At 41.4% G+C, this 12,571-nt stretch overlaps 1 protein-coding gene across 2 annotated transcripts in view; it reads left to right on the top strand.

The window, feature by feature from the left end:
• ARL13A (ADP ribosylation factor like GTPase 13A) overlaps positions 1-12,108 on the top strand; it is a 70,350-nt gene extending 58,242 nt beyond the window's left edge. For both annotated transcript variants that reach the window (XM_063431022.1, XM_063431021.1), the window contains 5 exons: positions 4,154-4,338; positions 4,471-4,585; positions 7,410-7,632; positions 9,740-9,838; positions 11,813-12,108. In XM_063431022.1, coding sequence (XP_063287092.1) covers positions 4,154-4,338; positions 4,471-4,585; positions 7,410-7,632; positions 9,740-9,838; positions 11,813-11,910 — 720 coding nt within the window. In that variant the 3' untranslated portion in view covers positions 11,911-12,108. The remainder of the gene's footprint in view (positions 1-4,153; positions 4,339-4,470; positions 4,586-7,409; positions 7,633-9,739; positions 9,839-11,812) is intronic.
• The last annotated feature ends 463 nt before the right edge of the window (positions 12,109-12,571 follow it).

Below are 12,571 nucleotides of genomic sequence, written 5' to 3'. Positions count from 1 at the left end.
AATACATCAGTGACAAAACTATGTCCTACACCCACAGCATGCATGTAAAACAAAACCTGGCTGACTCATCCTTTGGAGCCACTCTGACCCCTTTGTGTACATTTGTGGGTAATAGGTCTGGGAAGGAAGACCCACACCTATTGTGGAGAGAGATCCTTTGTTAAATAAAAAGAAAAGTCCAAAGGCTGAATACCCAGAAGATTAGTTTTTGGTTGCAGAGGTTTTTTTATATTTGCTTTTTGGCTGCTTTATCTCTCCCTTACAAAACCAGGCACTGAGACTACTACATTTTAACACAGCGGTTTTCGTGCACAGATGCTGTCCCTTTTGTGTGGCAATGTAAACATTTTGCCAAAAACATGCCTCAAGTGGTTGACAGACAGACGTACTTAAAGTTCAGCGTCATCACACACAGGATCCCTAAAGATTCACATAGGTTGAATTTATTGAGCAGGATAATTGCTTTATGTGCACCATTGGTCCACAGTGGACGAAGGGACAACCTTGTGTCAGAGTCACAGACATATCACTGATATGATTTTTTGATATTTTAATCAATTTTGTTCTTATAATTTTCAAAATACCAGTCTACAGGGAAGTCAGACAGGAGATTAACTTTATGTTTGTAAAACTACAGTCACAATGAAAATCAAAAACAAATTTACTGCAGGAACCCTTCTCATTTTTATAGCTGCAAGGTGTAAACAAAAATAAAGAGCCTTTTATAATTATTATGTAAAAAAAATCCAGTATGTTCCACAGGTCTGGTGGACTAACAAATAGTTGCAATAAGGCAAGTTGGATGCACAGGAACAGATAATGGTGATGGCTGTGCTCAAACTAGCTTACAGAACAAGAGGAGCGGGGTACACAAAATATATATGTAAAGGGAAATTCATATATAGCAAAATCACTTGAGAATAAAATGAGATCCATAAACACTAAGTGACACATTTGGAGGTATAATGTGAAGCAGGTTTGTAATATGTAAGGAGAAGAGAGAAAGAGAAGGTTCGCAGTTTAGGTGATATGCCTTCTTGAAGAAGTGAGTTTTTAGTGAACTTTTTCACTGGAAACGGAGACCAGAGGAGAGTCTAATGAAGCAGAGAGGAGATCCATAGAAATGGTGCTGCCCTAGAGAAGTCTTGAATGTTAGAACCAAAGAAGTGTGTAAAAGCAAGGGACTGGAGAAGGTATTTTATAAGAAAACCTGAACTACTGCAAAATGTAAAAGGCAAAAACAAAAATCTTGTGACATTCACAGTCACTCAAAAAGCACCTCCAAACTGTACTTTCAAAGTAAAAGAGAGTCTTTTATTATATTCCCATTATACATTATTAGTACATGGAAGGGTTTAATCCTGTAAATTCATCATTTTTATTCCAATTTGTTACAATATCAGTAGGCAAATGTTATTTTAAGCAGGTAATTACAGTTACTTCTTGACCAAACACTTTAACACCCAGGCCTGGCGCAATGGCTTCTGGGACCCTAGGCAAACTAGGTACCCTTTGCATCCAATAACCCCCAGTCAGGACCCATAGTCCCTTTATCACCTGTACCACCGATTGTTTCTTTAAACTCTCAGATGTTAAAAGACATCCTGAAACACATACAGACACATCTAGATACATGCTGCCACACCGATACAGAGTATCACACATTTTCTTTATACATCCTCCTTTATACCAGCATGGATTGTCCTACATATTGACCTTTGACAGTTCAATATAGCTAACCCTATGCAACCTATAGAGATGACCCCCAACGGATTCCCTTTTGTTTTATGTGTTGAAAGATATGCATGCAGGTTTAGTGCCATCTAAGTGTACTGAAAGTCTAATTTCCCAGAACCAGGAGAACTGTTTGTAACGTGTTATACACATTATGTAAACATTAGCAATATTTTGTTTTGGTTGTATTTCATTGATTGTATGATATGGAGTTTCAATCTTTGAACAATTTGTGAGTATATGATAGTTATTTTGGTTTTAGATTCATTGCATTTGTTTTGTGTACATTACATTAGTTCCCAGGAGTCCTCTCTGAGTAACTTATCAGGACCCACAGAGCACTTGCCACCATCCCTGATGCTGCCATAAACTACACAAAGATCTTCTGTGGATAGCTGCAATCATTATCTGAGATCACTTATCAAAGCAGTCTTAAACAGTTTGACTAAATATTCTGTGAGGATGCCTGTGGGCTGTTGTTATGGTTCACGCATGCAAAGACAGATACACAAAAACCACCATACCCACAGAGCCTCATCCTTTTATTCCCATACTCAAAGTGCCTGATCCTTTAATTCCCATACCCGTGGTGCCTCATCCTTTAATTCCCATACTTACAGTGCCTCATCCTTTAATTCCCATACTCATGGTGCCTCGTCATTTTATTCCCATACCCACAGTACCCCTTCCTTGAAAAATAATATTTTTAAAACGTGTTCATTGTCAGGATTAGTGAATGAACTGGGGTAACAAAGCGGTTTGAAAACGTAATAAGTATGATGAAAAGTTGTCAAGAGATAATTCAAAAAGAAAGGTCTAGCTTCACAAAAATGGGCAGGTTACATATTGTAAGGCCCAGATAATTTGAGCCCAAACTTATGCAAAATAACACCGGTGAATAAGTGAACTTGTGAAGTGTTTTATCAATTTTTATTTAATGCAGTCACCATAGAGATAAAATAAAAATTATTTAAGAGATATAGCTTATTCTATAAAGTGGGGAGATTAACAAAGTGTTGTAAATTGGAGGAAAGGGGGAATAAACTTTATTTTTGTTTTAGTAATGATGTATTATTATTTAAAGTAACAAAATAATAAAAACCCTATCTCAGTCCCTCTAACACACATGCACACTGCATCTCCTACATACATACTCAAGCTTTATCCCTTGTTCACATACATAATGCAACATCTACACACAAATGTACTGTATCCCCTTCATACAAACACAGTCTTGTATTGCCATTACAATGATATATAGTGATTATGGTTTGCAAGTAACAGTAGGATTCTATATAGTCTGGACCAGGAGAAGGTCCAAGGGGGAAGTAAGATATGTTGTTCTAAATTACATAAGTCACCAAACATTTCTCAGAACAGCCTCGCAGCAGGTCATACCCCACTTGCACCCCTAAAATGAAAGTGTCCAACTTTGTCCATTTGAAATGTTGGGAGTTATGGGTTAGGGAGACTTTACATATGTTTTGGAGTCTCTCTCATTATTCCACTGTTTATATTCATTATTGTGTTATATATGACCTTTGTTATGTGTATTTCAGTGTTTTGTTTTTTTTAACTATATGCATAAATGATCACAAACAAAGATTCAACTTCTTTAGAAGTCAGTATAGAGTGAGATTTAATTTGTATGTTAGGCATTTACCTTACTAAACATATACGCAGAACTGAGAGTTTCAACTTCTATGCTACTAGACAGGCCTAAATGTTACTCACTACTGTAAGCCTAGAGTATCCGTGGCACACTCACCATGGGCGAATTTCTTTTTCTCAGTGCTAAATTTTCACTAGTAGTCAATGGCTAGTGAAAATTTTGAGCCCTGATTTATATACAATGTTTTTAGCATCTGTTTAATGATGATTTGTTTTTTCACTGTAAAGCAATCAGTAGTAGTAGCAGTCGAATAGTAAGAGATAGTCGTCATAGAAAGCAACATAGGCTTATATAACAGCTAATGAGGAGGCATTAGTGAGATATGTGTTTTGCTACTTAGGTTTACAAAGTTTATGTGAAAGTGTATAGCAGTAATGCATACCTCTCAACACTTCAAATGGACAAAGAGGGACACTTTCATTTTAGAGGTGTGACTAGGGGTGCACATTGGTGGGACTATTCTAGTGAGGCAGCAGGGGTATGTTCTATACACTACAACTGCTTTGTTAAGCTAAAGTTGTTTTGGTGACTATAGAGTCCCTTTAAGGACACATTTATAAGAGTATTATTGCTTTGGAGCTTTGGTATAGAGACATGCCAACAGTATAGAGCTTGTATAAAAGAGCAACATTAGGATAGAAAAGAGGGCCAGAGGGAATTGGGTCCAAAATTGAGACTGTCACTCCTAAACAGGGACAGTTGGGAGGTATGATAAAGTTTGTTTCATTGTATTTTGTTCATCCTTAGGAACCATGCTCTGCAGCAACCGATTTCCGCTGTGAACATGATTGGGCTATACTGAAGGGACTGCGCTGGATATTGAGATCTGTAACCCTCAGCTACCCCATCCTGAGTTCTCGCGTATTACAAGATATTACAGAACAGCGAGAGAGCCTGCATTTGAGAGCTTCTGGGAGGATACAAGATGACATGTGAGACAGAGCTACTATTATATATTGTGTATAATAAGCATAAACAAATATAAAAGGTGGATCAGGAAGGGGGAACATGGGCAGGCTCCATTATTTATGCAGGATTTATTAACATTGTGTTGCTATTTTCAGGGCTATACAAGGATGTGACGTGGCACACGACAGCATCACAGATCTTGTGAAGTATAAAACTTTGCCAGGGGGCAAAAAGAGAACTTTAAAACCTATTCAAAACATGCTGACACAGGTATAGTGCCAACTCAAATTAAAAACATATTGCATGGCTTGGTTGTAGTAATGTTGAAAATAAAAACAAATACAAAAAATAAATCACTTGCCATGGCACATCTATGCCTCACTTCCCTGATGTATAGGCTGCCCCCCCTATGCCTCACTTCCCTAAACTATAGGCTGCCCCCTATGCCTCACTTCCCCGATCTATAGGCTGCCCCCCCCTATGCCTCACTTCCCTGATCTATAGACTGCCCCCCATATGCCTCACTTCCCTGATCAATAGGTTGCCCCCCATATGCCTCACTTCCCAGATCTATAGGCTCTCTCTCCCCTCCCCCCATGCTTCACTTACCTGATCTGTAGGTTGTCTCTGCACTCTGGGAGTTGCTGGCTGCTTGTGCTGCTCCCCTGTGGATTCAGTCAGAAGAGAGAAGCTGGGATAAGATGTAGCTTCCTGTCCCTGTATTTCTCCATACACAGTGCCGAGGGCCGTTTGAAGGAATTTGGGGGCTCCAAGCAAAATGGACATGGAGGCCCCCCAACTCCCCCCATGCCACCCTCACCCAACCCTTCCCCCCTGCCCGCCTTCTAAATACACACTAACAGACACACACACACACACTAACAGACACACACACACACTAACAGACACACACACAGACAAACACACTCACACTAACAGACACACACTCACTAACAGACACACACACTCACTAACAGACAGACACTCACTCACTAACAGACAAACACACACTCACTAACACACACACACACACACACACACTAACAGACACACACACACACACTAACAGACAAACACACTCACACTAACAGACACGCACACACTCACTAACAGACACACACTAAATCACTAACAGACACACACACTAACAGACATACACACACTCACTAACACACACACACACTAACAGACACACACTCACTAACAGACAAACACACTCACACTAACAGACACACTCACTAACAGACACACACACTCACTAACAGACACACACTCACTCACTAACAGACAAACACACACTCACTAACACACACACACACAAACACTAACAGACACACACTCACTAACAGACAAACACACTCACACTAACAGACACACACACTCACTAACAGACACACACACTCACTAACAGACACACACACTCACTAACAGACACACACACTCACTAACAGACACACACTCACTCACTAACAGACAAACACACACTCACTAACAGACAAACACACACTCACTAACACACACACACACACACACTAACAGACACACACACACTAACAGACACACACACACACACACTAACTCACTAACAGACACACACACTAACAGACATACACACACTCACTAACACACACACACACACTAACAGACACACACTAACTCACTAACAGACACTCACACTAACAGACACACACACTCACCAACAGACACACACTCACTCACTAACAGACACACACTCACACACACACTAACAGACAAACACACTCACACACTCACTAACAGAAAAACACTCACTCACTAACAGACACACACACACTAACAGACAAATACACACTCACTAACAGACACACACACTAACAGACACACACAGACACACACTAACAGACACACACACTCACTCACTCACATTAACACACTCACTTTTTTTTTTAATTTAACCCCCTCAGCCTTATTACCTTTGGGAATGCTGGGGGGTTCTCCCTCTCCCTGGGATCTAGTGGGGCTGCTGGGCGGTCGGTCGGGCGGCGCTGGTGAGGGAGCACTTTCCCCTGAGCGCTCTGCTCAGCTCCCTTGCACGCTGCAGAGTAATTCCGGTTCCTGCGCGAGGGAGCTGAGCAGAGCGCTCAGGGGAAAGTGCTCCCTCGCCAGCGCCACCCGCCCGACCGGATTGTTAGTTAGCCGCAAGGCTAACAAGACATTTGCCCTGGGCATTTGGGGGCGGCTTTTTTTGCCTTGTTTGCCTCGCGGCTAATCCTTGGTCGTTGTCTTGGGGCCCCAGGCCAGCTCGAGGCCCCAAGCAATTGCTTGGTTTGCTTGCCTTGTTGCGACGGGCCTGAGTGCCGGTATACTGGCGCTGGTATTGAGGTGTATTTTCAATCTCAGAACAAGCTGAAAAATCCAAGGGATGCAAGTGCCCCCCCTGTGGACGCCCATGATACAAAGCTTGGCACTGCCCTATACTAAGATGCAGTTTGTGATCTATCTGCAAAGAACATTTGGACCAGATTCTGTTGATCATGTTGGCAATCAACACATCGATGTATAATTACGTGATCTGTACATCTAAAATGACTGCTTGCTGTGCTAATGTGGTCTAAATTTTACAATCATCTTTTGTCGTTTCTATATGAACTTTGATTTTTTAAGAAGAAAAAAAAATGTATATTTTTGTTTTTAAATTTCTGAACCCTATACTTTTACAATGCAAAATAGCTCTGGCAAGATTTTAATGTTAAATAATGTATGATATTCAAACATCTAGCAAATATGTTTACATCAAATTTATTTTCTGCTTTGTATAGACAAAGAAGTAAAAATTCTACTTAAACATAAGTAAAAGAAGCTCCGTTCCATTCCCCAGGGATACTGAGCACTTACAGGCCAAAAATTTGCTTTCGCATAACTAATCTATTCCGATAAACATCTCTGCTTCTGATTCTGTAAAATAGATAGTTGGAGATATTTAAATAGAGGGTTCTTTGGCAGTACTGTAAAAGTTAAGCAAACAGAGGAAACATTAATGTAAATATAGGCTTCATCTTTTGCAAAGAATTCTATCACATCCCATCATGCTTTAATAATGCTTGAATTCTGACAGACCAGTCACAGTCTGAGCACAGTGAAGAAAAGAAAGAGAAAGGTAAGAGTGAAAGAGTCCAGTGCACCACAGGCTGTGAAGAAGAGAGAAGATGAGAAGGAAACAGAGAGCAAGCAACGGGTAACTGAACACAGAACATCTCCATCCATTACAACTCAGCACGCCCATATGGGACACCGAACGGTGGTCCAGCCAGAGTCACAGCAAAGCAACCAGGCAAATGGTAAGGCCAACCGATGGAAGTAACTGTGGGATATTGACTATAGTTTTATTGCTTGTAGAGTTAAACAGAGACAGTGAGTAAAGTCAAACTTAGAAAACAACTTCAACTATAGGGTAACATTTCAATAGAGACACAATGGGACAGCTAAAGGGGGAGGGTTGCACTGGTTCAGGTATATCCATTTGTCTCACTGTTGAAGGTGGATTTACTAAGTCTGCAACTCTTGTTGATTATCTTTACAGTCACCCACCTAACTAACGTGTTAAGTGTTAACAGCCTATGTAGCTATAACAAGGACCCCAATTAGTTACATTTACCTGCTATGCACCAGGAGGCATTACTAGGGTCAAAAAACACCTAGGACTTGAGTACAAAAATAATTTGGTGAACCCTCTTCCTAAAGCCCAACCCCTTGTCCATCCCCAACTCCACATCTTTTCAGGTCTCTTAACACACCCAGAGTTACTTAAAGACACACACAGACACAGGCATACACATATAAAGACAGGCATACACTGACACACGCAAGTACAGACAGGAATAGATAGGTATACATAGACAGGCACACATTCAATAACAGGTACACACAGACCACCATACCCACTGTGCCCTCACCCTTTTTATGTTCCCTATACCCACATTGCCCTCAACTGTTGATTCTTACACCCACAGTGCCCTCATCTTTTATTTCATCTCTGTACCCAAGATGCCCCAACCCTTTCTGATTCCCCTACCAAAGGGGCCCCAGTACCCACTTCCTTTATTTTATCTACCCAGGGTGCCCTCAACCTTTCATGCCCATACCCACAGTGTATTTAATCGCATTCCCGAAAATGCCTTCCAATACAACACTAGATCCTATCCCCACAATGCCCTTCCATAAATAGTTTGATCTGGTGTTCTGGCAAATCAGTTTTCTGCCCCTGTTTCCCCTTCAGACAATTTTCAGCTCTTTTCCTCAGGCTCTGTGGCTGTGGCTGTTAAGGCTGCTCGGTAAGGTCTTGGAAGGTAAGAAAAAGTTAGTGTCACACTAGTATACAGTTATTGCTTTCACTGCAGCATACAGACTTATGGTACTTAGGGTTAAAGGTAAGTTTAATCCTCGCCTTAACTCTGAATGTCCTAAGTCCCTGTGCTGCAGTGAAGAAATTTACTTAAAAGCTGAGTGTAACAGTAACTTTTACTAATCTTGCAGGACGTCGCCAAGCAGCCTGTTCATTCACAGATATCCTAATGGATGAGGAGTGCTAAAGACTGCTGAGGTGTGCAGGGAAAAAGAGTAAAGGAACCAGTTCTGGGTCACAAGTTGGGGCTAATAGTCAGAAATTACATATTTTAGACCTGGGGCTTTTTAGGGGTCCACTCAGGACTCTAGCCCAGGTCAGCCCCTACCTCCTTCAAATGCTTCTGCATGCATCCTGTCACATACCCCCATCCACCTAATCTCATCCCCCTCAACCCTCTGAATAATATAGTTAACAATCCAGTTACGTTCACCTACTGAGCCACATGTCTATCCATGGCCACACTTACTCACCCTGTCACATTTTACCCATCATCCCTGTTCACATACCTCTACCCAATGTTTCATTTACACCTACTAGACCATTAGTCATAAAGCCACCAGTCATATGGCTCCATGCACCCAGCTTATACAATGCAGACAGATTTGCCTACCCACCCTCCAACCATTTCCAACATCCTTGCTCACACACCTTTAGGCTGCTGGACATGGGCCGTATGTTTCTCAAACACCTCGAGTGTACGTGTTTATTATTTTTTACTAGCGACCACATTTTGTTAGATTTTTCAGGACATACGGCTTCAAATTAATATTTTTCTATAAACTTTACATATGATTTATCTACAAAAAATTTCATAGACCCTGTTGGTGACTACTGAAGATAAATAATTTTAAAAGCGTATCCAATATATTAAATCAAGGCCTATGTTTGCCATAACACTTATAAAGGTACGAAAAATAAATATGAAAAGGGAAGAACTATTTAGCTAAATCCATATGTAGCCCTGCAACCAGGTGTCAGTGACTCTTGAATCATAAGGCCACATGAAGATAGTGATATACATGTGTTTGTTGTTTATCCAGGATCCAGAAAAAAAAAGAAAAAGAGAAAAGCCATTCTGAAGAACCAAATAAAGTCTCAGGAGGGAGGAGCATGTGCAGATGATATGAGTAATACGTTTGGTAAGTGGATCCTATAGATCAGTGCTCCCCAACCTTTTTATCGCCGCGGACCGGTAAACGTTTGATCATTTTTCCGTGGCCCGCTTGTTTTGATTTAATAAGACAAAAAACAAAAAAAAACAGTCACATATATTAAAAAAACACGCAGACACATACATAGTCAGAAAATCACAAACACAGTCACATAAAGACATAGACTCAAAATTGTGTGTATGTGTGTGTGAGCGGTGCAGTGTGTATGTGAGGGTGGCAGTGTGTGTGTGGGGGGCAGTGTTTGTGGGGCAGTGTGTGTAGTGTGTGTATGGGGGCAATGTTTGTGGGGCAGTGTGTGCAGTGTGTCTATGGGGGCAGTGTTTGCAGGGCAGTGTGTGTAGTGTGTGTATGGGGGCAGTGTTTGTGGGGCAGTGTGTGTAGTGTGTGTATGGGGCAATGTGTGTAGTGTGTGTATGGGGCAGTGTGTGTATGGGGCAGTGTGTGTAGTGTGTGTATGGGGCAGTGTTTGTGGGGCAGTGTGTGTATGGGGGGTAAGGAGGGTAGGGAGGCTTTTTTTAAATTTATTTAATTAAAATTAATATATTCATGTCCCCCCTCCCTTCTTACCTTTACTGGGAGGAGGGGGGACATTTCTTAGTCCCTGGTGGTCCGGTGGTGGTGAGGTGAACTCTAGCCCAGTTACAGGGCTAGAGTTCACTCTCGCGAGATTTGGAGCGTTGCCGTGGTTACCACGGCAACGCTCCAAATCTCGCGAGAGGAGGACCCGGAGGAGCTGCAGGTAAGAGCTCCCGGGTCCTCTCTCACTCCCTCCCCTGCTGGCTGTCAGCAATGTGCCTGCAGACCGGGGAGGGAGATCTCTGATCTCCCCTCCGGTCCGCAGGCACATTACAGGGCTGGCACTTGGGCAATGCCAGCCCTGCATTAGCCGGCAGGCTCGCACACCCCACACCCCTGGGCGGCCCGGTACCGTTTGATCCACGGACCGGTACCGGTCCGCGGCCCGGGGGTTGGGGAAGACTGCTATAGATGAAAGAGAAATAATGAGAAGACTGGAATATACACGTGTACCAAAACACACTACGTATACAATAATACATGACATTTTACTAAATATGTGCAACAATATATCGCAAATGGGTGAAATGATCAGCGATAGAAAGAAATTTATTTTTTTTGACAGTTCTCCGATTCAGCACCCCAATAAACACTTTAAAATCATTTACTGGGGTAATAAAAAATGTCGAGAATCTGTTGATAGAGTTAGTGCTCTGCGACTTCTGACTTTTCCCAAAACTAAAATCACCTTTAAAAGGGAAGAGGCCTCATTCCGTCGATGAGTTTCAGGTGAATATGATGAGACAGCTGATGGTGATTCCAACAAAGGATTTTGCAGACTGGTTTGAACAGTGGAAGAGACACTGGGAGTAATGTGAGAGGTCCCAAGGTGCCTACTTTGAAGGGGAATGATGCATCATTGTCCTATGCACAAAGTGCTGTGTATCTTGTATCTTCTTCAATATATGTCTTTATTTTTTATATTACATGGCTGGATACTTTCCGGACAGACCTCATATACACACAATTTACGCATTCACCCTGCACACCACACTTCTTATGCCGGATGCTACATACTGGCCTCTTATCAGACATACATATATCTGCACTCACTCTCTTGTTGTCTAGTATTCTGTATCCTGCACACAGAAGTAATTGTAAAATTGTGATGCTGTACAGTGATGTCGAGACAACAAGACCTTGAGTACAGATATACTTATGTCTGATTTTTATATATATATATATATATATATATATATATATATATAACTGAATTGGAAAAATTACAAAATTATCCAAGGCAGCTATGCTTTCAGTTCAGGTACTACTACACTTTGAATTCTCACTTTAGTGAATAAACCTGCATATGTTTATTTAAATGCCTCTAACATACTCAAGTTATAGATTTGTATTCTTGCCTAACAGATCTTTACAGAAGAGCTATGCAAGCCCTCAAACTGAAGCAGCAGCAACGAAGGGAAAGGACAGTCCGTGGGAACCAAGAAGTTAACCCTTTGCAGTGAGAATCCAAACTTTACAGTCATAGAATCAGACTGTCACTCTGGAGAGATGCACCTCAACTTGGATTCCATCAGTTTTAAAGGGACACAATAGATATCAAAACAACTTTAGCCTAATGAAGCAGAGTTGGTGCATGGATCCTGTCCCTTCATTCTCTGCCATTTAGGAGTTAAATCACTTAATTATTTTTTTTTCCCATGCAGCCCTAGCCACACCTCCATGGCTGTGACTCATAGCACACAGGAGGATCCTTCAGAGTCTAGGAGGCTATTAACAGGAGATAATACATTCTAAATTAAACAGAATTTGCAATAAAGGAGGTAAAAACATTTGCTCTCATCATACAGGAAGTGTGTAGAAAGGCTGTGCAAATCACATGCCGGCAGGTGTGACTAGGGCTGTACAAATTCCTAAATGGCAGAGAATAAAACGGTGAGACAGCAGGGGCATGATATATATATACAGCATAATTGCTTCATTAAGCTAAAGTTGTTTTGGTGCTTATAGTTTCACTTTAAGCACGTTGTAATTTTGTTTGCTCAGATTGCTGGTAGAAAGCTTAAGCAGTTGCAATGTTTCAGCAAGCACACAATGGCTCAACAATCCATAACAAAAAGCTGTCAGTCAAATACAGCTGCACAGTCAGCCAGCATGATTGCCCCC

Source organism: Pelobates fuscus, chromosome 9 (genome assembly GCF_036172605.1).
Source record: "Pelobates fuscus isolate aPelFus1 chromosome 9, aPelFus1.pri, whole genome shotgun sequence".
NCBI lineage: Eukaryota > Metazoa > Chordata > Amphibia > Anura > Pelobatidae > Pelobates > Pelobates fuscus.
This window is presented reverse-complemented; position numbering and strand designations above follow the sequence as displayed.